Source organism: Protobothrops mucrosquamatus, unplaced genomic scaffold (genome assembly GCF_001527695.2).
Source record: "Protobothrops mucrosquamatus isolate PMUCROS unplaced genomic scaffold, P.Mucros_1.0 scaffold4361, whole genome shotgun sequence".
Taxonomy (NCBI): domain Eukaryota; kingdom Metazoa; phylum Chordata; class Lepidosauria; order Squamata; family Viperidae; genus Protobothrops; species Protobothrops mucrosquamatus.
In genome coordinates, this window is record NW_015390275.1 from 65,717 (window position 1) to 82,415 (window position 16,699).

The 16,699-nt window shown below is 38.1% G+C and overlaps 1 protein-coding gene and 1 pseudogene across 1 annotated transcript in view; both read right to left on the reverse strand.

Moving 5' to 3' along the window:
- The window catches only part of LOC107298913 (transcription initiation factor TFIID subunit 2), a gene marked incomplete at its 5' end in the record, with an annotated part of 25,449 nt that extends 9,076 nt beyond the window's left edge, over positions 1–16,373 (reverse strand). The window contains 7 exons of the mRNA XM_015828271.1: positions 6,056–6,161; positions 7,356–7,508; positions 8,325–8,554; positions 11,426–11,535; positions 12,706–12,775; positions 13,909–14,048; positions 16,180–16,373. Coding sequence (XP_015683757.1) covers positions 6,056–6,161; positions 7,356–7,508; positions 8,325–8,554; positions 11,426–11,535; positions 12,706–12,775; positions 13,909–14,048; positions 16,180–16,373 — 1,003 coding nt within the window. The remainder of the gene's footprint in view (positions 1–6,055; positions 6,162–7,355; positions 7,509–8,324; positions 8,555–11,425; positions 11,536–12,705; positions 12,776–13,908; positions 14,049–16,179) is intronic.
- On the reverse strand, positions 14,449–14,834 carry LOC107298911 (annotated as a pseudogene).
- Positions 16,374–16,699: the final 326 nt, after the last annotated feature.

Consider the following 16,699-nt stretch of genomic DNA (forward strand, 5'->3'; position numbering starts at 1 on the left):
TGGATCTCAATTCAATTGATACTAAACAATTCCAAGCGTGCAGCTGTTTCCTAGAATGGTCCCTGAGGTAACATCTGTTTATTTTCTGGCACAAATCTCCAGGAACTCTTGTTTATTACTTTATACCCCCAATGGGCAGTATAAGAATAGCACAAAACAAGTATTATGAAATGCTAATAAAGTGCTATAAATACCGGTTATATTCATAAGCCAACCTGATCCCCAGATAATGCTTGTCATAAATAATTATCTGATGTTCTTCAGAATCTTTCTCTTTAGCAAATGTATTCTTTGGTCAGAATTGTTCAGGAAACAGCAATCAAAACTCCAGCTTCAGCGCATATACATTCTCTGTCCTTGTTCAGTTTCCTGCCCTATTTTTTGTTTTGCAATAATCTATTTTCTGTCAACACAATAAGAAAATTGCCCCAACTCTGCAAATTAACAGCTTCAATGATCTGGGTCAACATTTTTCAAACCATAAAATTCATCCTCCCCATCACCTAATAAAGCACAAAATGTCTGAAAGATGAAGTAATCACAAGGATTGACTGATCCTTATGAAGTCTCTCACACCATTCAAAGCCATGTATAGGGAGTCCTCGACATACGACTGCAACAGAGCCCAAATTTTCTGTTGCTAAGTGAGACATTTGTTAAGTGACTCCCTGCAGTTGTTAAATTAGTGACACAGCTGTTAAGTGAAACTGGCTTCCCCGTTGACTTTGCTTGTCGGAAGGTTGCAAAAGGGGATCACATGACCCTGGTGCACTGCAACCAACATAAATATGAGTCAGTTGCCAAGTGTCTGAATTTTGATCATGTGACCATGGGGATGTTGCAACGGTCGTGTGAAAAACGGTCATAACTCACTTTTATCACTGCCATTGTAACTTTGAGCGGTCACTAAATGAACTGTTGTAAGTCAAGGACTAGTTATAGTACATATCCTCTGGAATAGAAGTTTCATGTCTACCCAAAGGACTTGTGATAACTAGCTCCAAGAGGCCCTGTCCTCTTCCATTGAGCACATATTTCAATGGATGTACATAGGCAGATGCTGAATTGTCTTCACTTTAACAGATGTTTATTACTGAGGTACAGAAATATAAGGGTAAGGGTACAATAGGTTTAGACGGCGAGATGGTTGCTAACGTGAATAGCTTTCAAAAGGGATTGGATGAATTCCTGGAAGACAGTTCTACTGAGTGGTGACAGTCCAAGATTCAATGTTTCCTTCAGATTAGAGGCAGCATATTTCCATAGGAATAATGGTGGGAATAAGTACCTTTCTAACACCTGTTCATGAGCATCCCAACAGTATTTAGTTGAGAAATAAAAAGCTGTGCCTAAACTTGACTTGTTTGATTAGACAAATATATACATACAGCATATCTACATCTATTGAAGATTAAAAACCCCTTATTGAGTTTTTGTGTTAAAAAAAAGAAAAATTAAACTTATGATTTATGGTTTTGATGATTGGACAGGATAGATTATAGAAAGAAGAGAGTCATGGTTAAAACACAGAAAGATTAAAATATAATTACACTTGTATCTATGGTGAAATCATGTCACTTCTTTATATCTTGCCTTACATCTTTTTTCCTTCTATTTTCTTTCTAAACTTTTAGTGTTTTTTTCCCCTTCCTTTTTCAGTTTGTATTAATTCTTATTGTTGTTAAAGCTTACAAGAAAGAAAGAAAGAAAGAAAGAAAGAAAGAAAGAAAGAAAGAAAGAAAGAAAGAAAGAAAGAAAGAAAGAAAGAAAGAAAGAAAGGAAGAAAGATGAAATAAAAAGCTGGTTTACAGCCTTGGGCTGATTCTGCAAGATTACTCTCTTGATAATAGTAGAAAATGACAAGAGATAATTTCAAAAGAACTGCCAAAGGGATATAGTAATTAAACCTGTCTGTTGGATTATACATAACAGTTCAAGGACTGTTTGCCACATTACAAGTTCTTAGGCAATTTTCAAGTCCAAAGCCTTGTCAAGGCCCCTTAACATCATAAATGCCCAATTTTAGGAACATACATCTCCATTTGCAAGTATGGACCTATTGCTACAAGAACTGTACTGAATTATCCTTTATGACACTTATGATGCTTAAATAAAATTCCAAAAACACAAGCAGAGTTTGCCTTGTCTGTTATGTTTTCAAACTCTCCCCACTAATTCCAATACAAGTTCCATAACTTTAACCCAAATGTTTCTTTGAACTTTCACTTTCTGGAAATCGCCCATAAATTTGCAATTCAGCTAGATGTAGAGTTTATGGAAGATCTAAATCTCAGATTGCATAAAGCCTGAAAATTCAATGGTCATCGTATTATAAAGACCTGAAAGAAAGACATTAAGTACATGGCCACATCCTATGTGACAAAAAAAAGCCTTGTCCATGTAGAGAACTGTGCCTTACGACTTTTTAGACGAAATCTGCTAAGTATTCCCAGTAAAATAAAACTTGAATTGTTTTAAAGAACCAAGGGGAGACAGTACAAGACTATGTTAGAAAACTGGCTTCAGAACAGGAAAAACTCTAGTCATAGTTGGAAAAATGTCAAATTTGAAAAGTCGTAAGTATTCTAGAGGCCGCTTTTGGGTCTTCAAGTCTTAACTCAATCCATTTGCAGATTATTCAGATGAGCTGCTGCCCTTCTGTTATTTAAAAAAAGAAAGCTGAAATAATAGCTTTCGTCATCTTTCAAACCAACAGTGCTGTGCCTGTACCAAAGCTACCAGATTTTGTTCTCAGCAAGGGGCTCAAAAATTATCCCTTTGTTATTTGAAAAATGGGAACAGTGCTTTAGAAGAATATGTCCCAGCACTCCTTTGATTTTAATAAAGGCCATATGGAGGCCATACAACCATTCAAATACAGAAAACCATAATACAGCAAGCCGGAACATTGGCCCACCCAGTTTGGTACTGCTTTCTCTTATCTGATATAGGTTCACTAGAGATTTTAAACCACGGTCATTTGATTCCAGGCCTGCTGACTAGCATTTTCTGTTCTGAGTTCATAAGATATACCCTACCACTTTACAATGCCTTGGTAAGGCCACACTTGGAATACTGCATCCAGTTTTGGTCACCACGATGTAAAAANAGGAGAAACTTCCTGACAGTTAGAACAATTAACCAGTGGAACAACCTGCCTCCAGAAGCGGTGAATGCTCCAACACTGGAAGTTTTTAAGAAGAGACTGGACAGCCATTTGTCCGAAATGGTGTAGGGTTTCCTGCCTGAGCAGGGGGTTGGACTAGATGACCTTCAAGGTCCCTTCCAACTTTATTATTATTATTATTGTTGTTGTTGTTGTTGTTGTTTATGTTATGGCCTGATAAACGGTCACCATCTGAAATACAGCATCAGTTTGGTCTAGTGGTTAAGGCACCAGGCTAGAAACCAGGAGACTGTGAGTTCTAGTCCTGCCTTAGACATGAAAGCCAGATGAGTGACTTTGTGCCAATCACAAGGAGACTGTGAATTCTAGTCCCACCTTAGTAATGAAAGCTGGCTGAATGAGTTGGGGCCAATCACCAGGAGATTGTGAGTTCTAGTCCGGTTTTAGGCATGAAAGCCGGCTGGGTGATTTTGGGCCAGTCACTCTGCCTCAGCTCAACCCACCTCACAGGGTTGATGTTGTGGGAAAAATAGGAGAAGGGGGGACCAAAGGGGATGTTTCCCACTTTGAGTTATTATAAAAAAAATAATGAAAATGGGATAAAAACAAACCATATATTATTTTTTTTATATTTACAGCTTACAATTAAAAATACTACAAAAAAGATTAAATTAAATTAACACATATTAAAACCCTCTTACGGCATGGTGGCTTATAAAATGATATGCCCATAGAAATTATTGGATCTGACAGATTTCCAACTTACTCTTTAAAATAAGCTCTCTGCTTTGGTCAATTCATGTGAATTTTGAAATCCTGAATCGATCTGTTTGTTAAATGATTGTTCCTCTCCCATAAGGAAGAGTTTTCAGTTGAGTGAAAACAGTGGGAGATTTGGGAAAAAAAATTCCACATCCATCACCGTGGCCATTTGAAATGGGAAGCTTTTGATTTTAAAAAAAGAGCACATGTTGTTTGCCAGCACCGTGCTTTCTAAGTATTCAGGGAACTATTCAGGAAGGGTGTTTAAGAAGGGAGATGCTCACATCTAATTAACTTTTCCTTCATGGTAGGGTCTGCCCTGAAAACCCTTAATACTGGCTACTGGATTTATTTAGCTAAAATCTGATTTGCCTAAGGATGCACACAAAGCAATTTAAGCAGTTCGTGATTTAGTTGGGCCCTGGGCTTACATTCTTCCTGACTACTAAAGCTTTACTAATATGGTACTCAACACATCCTTTTCAGAAGGTCTATTTCAGACAGTTGAAGGAGTTGATTGCTCTGCTTTTCCTTCAAACTGCTGGCTTGGGGGTCTAATTATCAGTCTTCTACTTGTGCCCCAGGAGCAAGGTAATACTGGTGAGGTGTACTTAAAAGAAGCCAATTATGGCCAATACATACTGAAAAGTTACTTAAATTTTCCACCAATAGCATATATTTGTATGTTAGATGTTTGATTGCTTTTCAGTTTGTAAGCTGCCAAAAATCTAATGAGTAGGAAGTATACAAATCCTCAAGGAGCTTCTCTCTAGCAGAGTGTGTGCTGTTCTCTGTGTGGGATTTATAGCGCCTATTGTAAGTGGCTTTTTAGTTATTGATTGGGGTGTGTTGATGGCTAGCTTTTAAGTCATTAGGTGTTTGCTTGTGCTACCCAACCCTTGCCTTCTAAGTACTTGATAGGCTGACAGTAAACCAGCGCTCCTGTTGACTTACGAGGGGGCTCTTTCCCAGGGTTCAATCACTTCCCTGGCTGTTTTTATGCCTACTCGTCCAACAATCTTAGTAGCTCCAAAATTGAATGTGTGTCCTTGTTCACTGCAGTGTGAGGCTACCAATGAGTTCAGGTCTTCTCATTTGATTGCTCGCTTGTGTTTATTTTTATTTATCAAATTTAGGCACTGCCCACCTCATTACCTAAGTGACTCTTAATTGTAAGCAAAAAAAAAAAAATTGTCCCAAAGGTACATTTTCAAAAGGCAACTGGACTTTGTTTTTCCTTGAAGACATTTCACTTCTTATCCAAGAAGCTTCTTCAGTTCTGACAGGAGAATGGAAACATTTATATTCCTTGCAAATGGTCGTTGGCACTTTTTCTGAGAGTCGTTGAGGCCAGTTGGAGGTTTATTTGTGTCCTCAGGGTCACCTGAATAGTGCAAATGGGTGTGGAACCTTCTTGGAACTGCTGAAAGGACTGTGTTGTAAACAGGAGATAGGTAGTGTCCTATCCATCCCCCTCTGTTGAGAGAGGGCTGTTCAATCTTAACGTAAATGGCCTCTTTGACCCCTCTTTCAAACCAGCGGTCCTCTCTGTCCAGAATATGGACTTTGCTCTCTTCAAAAGAATGACCTTTGTCTTTCAAATGCAGATGGACTGCTGAATCTTGTCCTCCTATGTTGTGCCATGAGTTTGTGAAGTGGTTGTTTTTGTTTCTCCAATGTGTAGTCGTCGCCTTTTGAAAAAGTACCTTTGGGACACCATGACCTGGATGACTGAGAATCTCCACAGACAAGTATATAAATTGTACTTCTGCTGCACTGCAGATTCCAGAGGAGTACGTTATAAATATCCCTTTATCCTAACTAGGACTAGTTTCATCATCATATAAGCACAGGAAATACTTCCATCTATCTTCTTTCTTTATACATATGAAATGGACATTTAAAAGCATGGGCTAAGCCATGATCAGGAAATGAAAAACTGAAATGAATGACCATGTGAATATACTATATATGAACATGACCAAACCGTAACTTTTAAGTACAGATTTTGCACGTTTTTGTGAGTAATAAATAATAAACACTTTTTTTTACATTTTGGTGAACAAGAAATTATTGCCTTTTTTAAATTAAAAAATCACATTTTGATAAATTTAAAAATTGGAATCTTTTTTTTAATTACTGACTTTTATCCACCCTATCACTAACCTGGTGTTGATGGTCTTTCCAACATATTTAAATGATGATAGATAAAAGCTTGACTGTCATGAACCGTGTCCATATCAATCTCTTCTTCTTCTTGAGAATTTGAAAACTGCAAAATTAGAAAACAAACAAAACCAGAACATATTTAAGGAGTTCTAATCACCAGCTAAACATGTTTGGTTTTTTTTTCAAATCTATGGAAAATAATTATAATAAGCAAGCTGGTTTAAAAACAAAAATCATGGTTTTTTTTAAAACAGCCTAATTTCATTTACTGTTCAATTGCTCCTAGAATGAGAACTCTTTGTTTATGCTCCTTAAGATATGGCTATTAACAGAAACATGCAGCAGACAATGGGTTACTCGGTCAGACTTTCCTGATATTAGCAATNATCTATGGAAAATAATTATAATAAGCAAGCTGGTTTAAAAACAAAAATCATGGTTTTTTTTAAAACAGCCTAATTTCATTTACTGTTCAATTGCTCCTAGAATGAGAACTCTTTGTTTATGCTCCTTAAGATATGGCTATTAACAGAAACATGCAGCAGACAATGGGTTACTCGGTCAGACTTTCCTGATATTAGCAATTTCTTAGCACTATGGGACAGATGAAGATACTAAACATAGTAGTGTCAAAAGCTAAAATTCTTTCACTCTCTTCCTTGTTTTTGGAGTATCTTATGTAGTCCATAATTCAAAGAATTTGTGTGATAAGATACAAATCATCTTTCAAAAAGGGCTGGGTTTTTTTCCTTAGGCAAGTACAGTGTCATGGTTCCGAAAGAAGAAGCTTTTCAAAGAACTTTGAGGCATTGTTTACCTTAAAGAATCTTTAATTTGCAGCATAGCTTCTGCACGTACATAGAGAAGCCAAAATCCAAATTCTCCTCCCCCAGACGCAGTAACAAAGCATAACTCACTCCTTCATTTAACAGTCATTAATCACATTCTCCAATTAGTTTGAAGTGTGAACTTTCCCTCCCATTACCTCCTCTTATTACAACTAACCTTGAAGAATTCTACTGAGATATTGTTATGGCTAACTAGTCTCCAAGCACATTCTTCCCCCCTCCCTTCCAGCAACATCTAATTTTAACTCTAAAAGTAACACACAGGTTAAATAGAAAATGTCTCCATCTTCATATATTGTCAAGCAAGAACATCCGATGTGGGCAGCATTGACATACAGAACCATAAAGTGATATCTGATGTTTAAGACTGTAGCTTATATGCACAGTTCTCCCACTGTTTCCCATTCACCCACTTAAATGCACAGTTCTCCCATCTCCTATTTACCTACCCTTATTTTGAGCTTAACCTTGCTGTCTTCAGTCTTCTCAAGTATCTGTCCAGGTTCCAATGGAGACCCAAGAGGTGTATCAGCTTTCCTCTTCAACCCCTGATGATGTGGAAGGGGAAGGATTGATATTTCCTTACTCAGGTGATCATCTTCCTGGAGAAAGTTACAAAAATTAAATTTGAAAATAGTGGTATAACAACAAGAATACAAACAATTCTAATTTATTGGGAACTGAACACAATGCATTTGGGATCCTTCGCAGTATTAGCTGTAGGAGTAATTCCTGAGAACACAAATGCAATTATTCCTACTGGATACAATGGAATGAGCTGTCATCCTCCCAAACCAGACAAATCATAAATATACTACTAAACAATGACAGCCATTTTTTTATTATTTTTTAATGAGATATTAGGCCCCTACATGTACAAGAGTACTAGGAGAATGGTGTGGGAGAGAAAGGATATTATTAATCATAGGTTAGTTATGATCAATGCCAAAACAAAGCTACCTCTGTAAATTGAGCCATACAAGTAAGATTCTTAATACAGCCTTTTACTGAAAGACGTGTTTCGCTAGTAAAAAAAAAGGATGTCAGCCTAGAGGAAAAAGCTAAAGCCACATTTGTTTATGTTTGTCCCCACTTGTCATGTGGCAATTTATCACACAGGCTGATACCTTAAAATCTGTGCCATTTTTTTTATGGAGGCTTCCCTTCTCCCTAAGAGTCATGTCTTCTATTGGCAGGATACAGGCACAGTGTTCACATTTTCAAGCAGCTCGGATGAGAAAAATTACAGCCTGATAAATAAATGGTTAGGCGAGAGTGGAGACGAGCCTTGACCAAGGGAAGCAGGCTGCAATCAGAACAGGAAGAACAAGGGTTAAAAATGGAGACCACTGTGGGAAACGGAGTTGCTATGAGTGAAGGGAGTTAAGGCTGTGCAAGGAATTAGGGAATCTACTTACTGTGGTTGGGAAGCCAATTATTTGACCCAGAGAGTTTGGATTGTTGGGAGGTTCCGGGCCACAGGCTCCGGGCTCAGGGATTATCGTTGGGTTCAGCACAGCTTTCTTTTCTTTGAGGTTAAGGACCAAGCCGAGCTCCGGCAGGGGTAAACAGGAAGGCCTGCTAAGACCAAACAGGGTGAAGTACAGGTCGACAGCACCACAGCGTAGCCTCCAGTCGTGGCACGTACCTTGAGAAGCAAAGAGGGAGCAAAAGAGTCATCCTTATAGGTGTGGTGCCTTGCACTGTACCATCCGCAGCGAGTGGAAAGAGCACTCAGAAAGGTATTAACTTCACCTCTACAGGTAGTCCTAGGGTTATGACAGCCATTGGGATTGGGATTGCCGTTGCTAAGCAGCGCGATTGTCAAGGACGATGTCAAGTGACTGCTGCACTGTTTAGCGAAGACAACCCAACAAGTCGTAATTCCAGGTTGCAGGATGTTAAGGGAGAAGCAGAGGGAATCCCATGGAATGAACATGGGGGTGCTGCATGAGCGCATGGGCACATATATGTATAGAGTGTGTGTGTGTGTGTGTGTGTGTGTGTGTGTGTGTGTACTATTATAGATGTGAATCTATAGACATAGGTTTACTGGTCATTACCTTTAATGACTATAGATTTAGTGGCATGCAAGGCCAAGAAAAGATATATTTATAACGTGGGAGGAAACAATATTTTGAGATATACAGTATCTTTTAGCAGACAGTTCCCAGAATGGAAAAAAATAGCCAATAAATGAAGTAAAAGGGGTGTGTCTCGAGCACAATTCAGCAAAGAGGAAAATTACAAGACAGCCCATATATATTCAACTGTCACAAGACCCTGCAGCATATGATACTGTAGGGACACAAAGACCCTTTTGCCCTGATAAGAAAGCTAAAAACACAATGAAGTGGAGCTCAACAGTTCTTGCCATCCAAAGTTGAACCCATCTTCCAGAAGATAATAAATCAGAGATTATTTCCTCTTGTTTTTCTTTTCTTTCCTATTTATGATTCCACTGATTTCAACACAGATAGGAAAAAACAGTTCTTTGCCAAGCTTTAGTTTGTTCATTCAGATAATGAAGGTAACAACAGAAGTATGCAATCTGAACTTTAAAACCAGTTGTTGAATACACTGGTTGCCTTGGAAGCAGATATTTTAAGTATGAATATTTATTTAAGAATTTATTTAAAGGAATTCGCTAGTTCTAGCTTTATTCTGGGAGGCAGCAGTTTGTATTCCCCTTAATATGTAATAACATGGTAAAGATCTGATTATTTCAAAAGGCCTTCCAAGAGAGTTTATCATAATAAATATTCATACTGGTAATCTGAGACTTCACAATTGTTCTTTACAGAAAGTACACTTCAAATAAAAGGTCCACATGACTCAGAGAGATTTGCTGCTAACCCCCTCAAAAATCAAGAATCTCTCTTCTAGTATCACTGCTTTTGTTACAACAAGGCCATTTAGTTAAAGACTAACTTTATAAGACAAATTTGCTTCAGTATTTTTTTCAAATGCAAAACAAAAATCAAACCATTTATTTCCTGAATTTGACTTTTAGCAAATCCTTCCAACCCCACCCCACCATTACTTAACTGCCACACAGCTGTAGAATTGCACAAGGAAAAAGGTCACCGAAGAGTAAAGTCATATATAAATGTTTTGAAAATTGTTGTAAACAATTGGTCAAGTGAAAATCAATTTTTACACTCTTGGTAAGACAGGGTCTGTTAATACACACGCACACACCCACCCACCCACACACCAGTGATAGAACTCTGGTGCAACATTTTTCTTCCCAAAAGCATCATGTAAGAACATCTTACTATGAAAAGTCATATGAATATTCCACTTAATGCTTTGCTTGCAAAAACTCTTATTTTTTTTTCAATCCACAGCATATTTTTATATGTATGATTAATCTGAGGTTAAAAAAAAAACCAAGGAGTTGTTATGAGAATAAGAAGTGCCACTGAATACCACTTCTTTAGGAGGGATGAGTGGGAAGAAGCTGCCTTCATAATCAGAAGTATGCTTAGCCTCTGTGGGAAGCAGGATGTTAGACCTCTGAAAGCAGAAGTGCCATATAAACACAAGGACCAACTTCATCAATTAATCTAATGCTCATGAATGTCTTGATCCCATCTAAGGCAGTAGCCATCACTACGACTTGTGGCCACAAATTAATATGCGTTGTTAGATTTCCCCTTGCTGCCAAACCCAATTCTAATCAAATTAATTTGAAATAAAGAACGTGTATGTTAGTGTGTAAGATGCAAGTCCACAGACAGGGCGTGTGAAGGGCCGAAAGGGAGAGAACAGCCTCCTCCCAGCTGTACTGATGGAAATGGTTCTATCAGTAGAAAGTCTTAATTCCATAAAAACTAACTTCCTTTCTTACACTGCATCCTCAATGAACAGTGGCACAAATTTGCTGAATATTATTCCTATGTATTCTCCCTCATTATACAAGAAGGACTCAGCATCTGAAGATTTGGATCACCTTTGGCACTGTCAATTACTGAAATCCTTATGTTTATTCTTCTTAGAGAAATCAGTGGATTTTATTTGATGTGACATTTGTTTTCCGAGTTCAGCTGAATTTTGAAGAAGCCTATCATAAGGATCAAGACTGAGCCATTAGTTCACTATTACAAAAGAGAACCCAGTATACAAAGTCTATGTTGGAGATAATTGTGCAGGAATTTATAGAGCAAATAAGTTCCATTTGTATGCTTTAGACTATAGTGGCATAAGGTAAATTCTGAATATATATATTCAGATTATATGTATATGTATATGTTCAGCCTTACTCTGTATATCAATAGAAAATGCCTGGAAAACATACAGTATACATACAGTAAATATACAGTACATACTGCCTTGAGCACACATGCTAGAAAAGAAGAATATGGATTTGATAAGACAAGGCATTCTACAATCAGTAGGACTTAGAGATAAGAAAATATATGTGTGGGGATAGCTGTCTAGTGTATCTAATATACCAAAATAAGTAATTAATGTTTTATATTGTAAAAATTGTAAATAATTAAGAAAAAGATTTAACCTGAATTCATAAGCTTCCAGAGTTGATCCACCAAAGCTTCATTGCATAAAGGAGATTCCATGTTCTTCGTAAATGGTGGATTCTTTGTCAACATGTTTAATATTTTATGTCTAAAAAAGGACAAAAATCAACTTTTAATCCACAGAGATTCTAACCTGCAGGTTTTTTATTCTTGCACTTTCTCAAATTTTAGAGGAAGTCCTTAACCTTAATATCATAGAGTCAAACTCAATCATTTGTGTTCACAAAGCTTAGGAAGTCACGTTCTGTAAATTTGCCTAATCTTCTAAAAAAAATATATATGAAGAAACCAATAGAGAAAAGAAGCTAAATTGTTCAAAGGTTGTCATTATTCAAGTCATCAGGCATATAGACTTGAACTATTATCTCTCCAGCTTAAAACCAACAGGCAAAACATTAAAGAAATGGCATCATTTATAATCTTTGTCTGCAATTGCAAACCAGAAACCAAATAATATTTTCTTTAGTATCCACACAGAATGATTACTTACTCTGTTCAGAATACACTGCGAGTTGTGTGAATTTAAAGGAGAAAAATTATAGAAAAAAATTAAAGGATTTTCTCCTCATAAAAAAATAAAGATCTGTCATGCTATGTTTCTGAAACTAGTAGAATAGAATAGAATAGAATAGAATAGAATAGAATAGAGTAGAACAGAGTAGAGTAGAGTAGAGTAGAGTAGAGTAGAGTAGAGTAGAGTAGAGTAGAATAGGATAGGAAGGGGCCTTGCAGGTCTTCTAGTCCAACCCCATGCTCAAGCAGGAGAACCTATACCATCTCAGACAAGTGACTGTCTAGCCTCTTTTTAAAAACCTCCAGTGACGGAGTGCCCACAATTTCTGGAGGCAAGCTGTTCCACTGGTTAACTGTCCTCACTGTCAGGAAGTTTCTCAATTCCAGGTTATTTCTCTCTTTGATCAGTTTCCAACCGTTGTTTCTTGTCCTGCCCTCTGGTGCTTTGGAGAATAATATGACCCCCTCTTCTTTGTGGCAGCCCCTTAAATACTGGAATACTACTATCATGTCTCCCTTATTCTTTAGACTGGTATATAGTATACATATAGTATATATTTAGACAGTATATTTTCTAAAAAAATAATAAAGGCAAAATCATTTGAGATATATAAATCAAAACTATACTCTTTTGAGCAGGTGGTTATAAATGGGTTATTGGGAAAAGCAATTTTACATTTAGGGTATTATTTACCTACAAAATAAAGATAATTTTGTAATGTAGCCAAAAAAAAAAATGGCTAACCTGACATAGGGCACTGGATCATTCTGGACCATAGTTAGCAGCCACTGCAGTTCCTCATAACTTCGGTCAACTATTAAGGATAAAAATAAGTCCTGTTAAACAAGACGGTCAATCTCACTCATCAGAAGAAATTAGAAACGTTTTCTTGAGGGACAAGAAGAAAGAAGCTTACAAAACAATTTTTACAAAACTTTGAGAACAGGCATTACTTTGGTGACAGACAGTGGAATGACAGAGCAGCTGCATTTTTTTCAAACCTATTATAGTGGTGTTTACAAGTTTGAAAACCTTTTGAATGTTCAATATTTCTGCACAAATATGGTCTAAAATGTGGTTACCAAAAAAACATAATGTTTCAGACTCGTTTGTTCGATCGGGTTCTCCATCCAGTTTTGGGACACGTGGAGGACAGATCGTATTCTAGATCGTATTTATGCAGCTATATTGAAAATTCAAGAGTTCACAAACTTTTAAGCGCCACTGCATGCCATTAATTATCAGGCTGGGAACAGCATTATCAACCTGGGAGTATTGGCAGAAACATTTAAGTTACAGACAAGGCTATTGTTGTCACATCCATAACAGCAGTGAAATTTATAAAATTGCAGGAAGAGATTATTTTCTCCACAGGCTGCCTGATGTTTATGAACTTAGGCCGCAGGAGTAGGGAACCTTGGCTCTTTTATGACTCGTGGACTTCAACTCCCAGAATTCCTGAGCCAGCATGGCTCAGCTTAGAAACCTCTCTCTTTCCCCTCAGCATGGCTGGCTGGGGAATTCTGGGAGTTGAAGTCCACGAATCTTAGAATTCCCAAGGTAGGTAGGAATTGGGTTAGCTGGGGAATTCTGGGAGTTGAAGTCCACAAGTCATCAAAGGGCCGAGTTTGAAGAGTCCTGACTTAACAGAATTAACAGAACTTGTGGACTTCAACTCCCAGAATTCATGGCTGGTTGGGGAATTCTGGGAGTTGAAGTCCACAAGTCATAAAAGAGCCAAGGTTGCATACCCGATTAGGGAATAAAACAGACATCCTTCGCTGAACAAAATGGACTGTAGAGAGTCCTGAAATTCCTGAAGAGTTGGTTGGCGAGCTTTCTCAATCCTCTAAAATATGATCCATTGTCAAAAGAACATGAAAGAAAGCTAAGAGCTGCTTTTATTAAAACACACACACACACACAAAGCCATATCATCCTCCCTACCTTTTGTGTAGTCAACAACCGCTTCCAAAGCTGCTATTCGAATATCTACAAAATGGCCGTATTCTGCATAAGATTTAAAGACAGCAGAGTCACTTGGGACATGGCCGTTCTTCTGCAGGATCCGAATTGCATTTAAACAGCTGCGAAGGAAAGATATGAGGAAAAAGAAAACTGCTGTAAAATCCAAATTTATAATAGCCTCTGGAAATTTAAAAAAACAACAACACGTGTTTCGGCTTGACCAAAACAAACGGAAGAGTATCATAATTTATGAATGATGGAAAACTCATTATGGCTGGTCTGCAATTTACAACGCTAAGCAATATGGCAGTAATGCACAACTGCACTGCTTAGTGGTGGCAATACCTGCAGTCCTGGCTGTTGTCATTAACCAGATCCCACAGTTGTTAGGTGAGACAGCTTTCCTTCAACCAAAGTCAATGGGGAAGCCGGCAGCAAGTTGCAAATGCCGGGCCAGGAGAGAAGTAAGTGACTGCTGATGGGTAGCAGAGGATTTTTTTTTTTAGATTATTTAAATCTTCATTTATTGGGCGACAATCGAAATAATCCCTTTGATTTTTGACTCTGTGCTCGTGCCTTCAGTACTTTGACAACGATCTTCTGTTGCTCGATAAGGAATGCTCGCTTGATTCTGTCGTGAACACCTTTAGCACACATCGAACCTCCACAGGCTCTACTAACGTGTTTCTTTGTTTTGGAAAGTCTCATAAGAACTTTTGGTCGAACAGCGTGGACAGCACGAAGTCTTCCTGGGCACACACCACATGCAGACTTTGGTGCCTTGCCCACTTTCTTAGTATAAAGATAAACAATCCTATTACCAGGTGTCCTGGACAGTCTGGTCTTGTTTTAGAGGCTTTATTGTAGGACAGCCTACGCCGGTATGTCAGACCGTTGGACCATTTTCAGTGCCTTAAGAGGGCGCGTGCACCGGAAGAGCGGGTAGCAGAGGAAGCAAGGGGATGTTCAGCAGTGCAGGGAACATTGCACAAGAGAGCAAGGCAGGGTGTGAAGAGGTGTATAAGAGACATAGCACGAGTCAGTGTATGAGAGACATGGTGGGGGTGCTGGGTGTAAGGAGGCAAACAAGAGAGGTGGTACAGTTTGGGTGCACAAGTGTAGCATATGACAGGTATGCAAGGGGATGTGCAAGAGGCGTGGCATGGGCTGAGCACATGGGGAGGTGCATGAGAGGCCAGTGTGGTATTGAAGCAGATGTTTGACGAGGTACCCTAACCTGTTCCCAGGGGGTGCGTAGGCGGTGACACCGTATAGTGGAATTATATATACAGTATGAGTGCAGAAAGGCTGGAGAAGAATGCATTGGGTGGGGGAGACTTATCCCAGCAACTTCCGCTTTTCCTGCTGGCTTTTCCATTGACTTTCTGGGGAAGCCAGCAGGGAAAAGTGCAAATCGTGATCAGGTCATCATGGAGACTGAAACTGATTATAAGTGTAAACTGCCAATCACCCAGATCCTAATCACATGACCACAGGGATGCTGGTATGGCCGGAATTTTGCAGACCAATTTTGCAGACATTCATTCAGCGCCATCATAACTTCAAAGGGTCGATAACTACCTATAATTAATTCTTTAAGTTGTGTCTAGTATAATCTTATAGAAGTGTGATGTTAATTTTTGAATTTTAATTTTTTTTATTTCGTTATCCAATGTAGCATGGACTCATCTATAATACGGAAAACTTTGTAAACAAAATGGAGATAACCATGTATCAGAACCTTTAGGTCCTGTGGCTTTTTATTTTTCTCTCTTCTTTTTGTGTTCCCATGACATGAGATTCCCCTCCTGATCTAGGCTTGCCAAGAGACTGTTCTGTGTCACAAACAGCCTGGACAGGAACATATTTTACAATTGTACAGACTGCTACTCAAAACACTCTTAACTGAGCGTCATAAATTGTAATCTTGCGCTTCTATCACAGCTTATATAGAAAATAACGTTAAATAACTACCGCACAAATGTTTTTAATAATGCTTATTCGTTACTTTTTTCTCAAGACAGTTTTTTTCTGGAAAAAAAAATCTAGTCACCTATTAAATCTCTGCTTGACTCTTGTACATTTACTGATAAATATCAGAACATTGGTGCAAGATTTGGTGCAAGATTTGAGTGACTGAATCGAGATTAATTGCCCAGCAGTACAAAGTTAAGGGGGGGGAAGAAGAAATTCATCTAACTTTCTTTCAGATTTAGATTTCCCGAAAATCATAATATTTCTATATCGTACCTGACTGTAATTGTGTGTCTGTAACTGGGTAGCAGTTTTTCCATGTTTAAGAATCGGGTAATCTCTTCAAGAATAAGGCGTATATCAGGATTTAAATTGTCCAAAGTCCGGGCTTCATTGTTCACACTAACTGCTGGAGTGACAGAGTTTGCTAGTGCATCAATCAGTTCTGCCCGGTAATAGTTGTCTGAAAACTAAAATCAAAGACCGAAAGATATTAAGATGCAGTGCAGAGTATTACAAAGAAAAGCATTTGCCGGACACATTCCATTAAACTGACTGCTCTAACCAAGGAAATGAACCATCAGCACAGGAAAACCCTAATGTCCAAATTGAATTTATGCACAAAGAAACTACTTGCGGGGCTGAACCCAAAGAACTTATTTATTTTATACCCCATATTCCAGCAATTGGCCGACACTAAAAATGCATGCAATAACAAGTCACGACAATTTTATGCCAACAATAAAATGCAACAAAACAGCTTTAAATTGTAACACTAGATCATTTGAAATAGCAG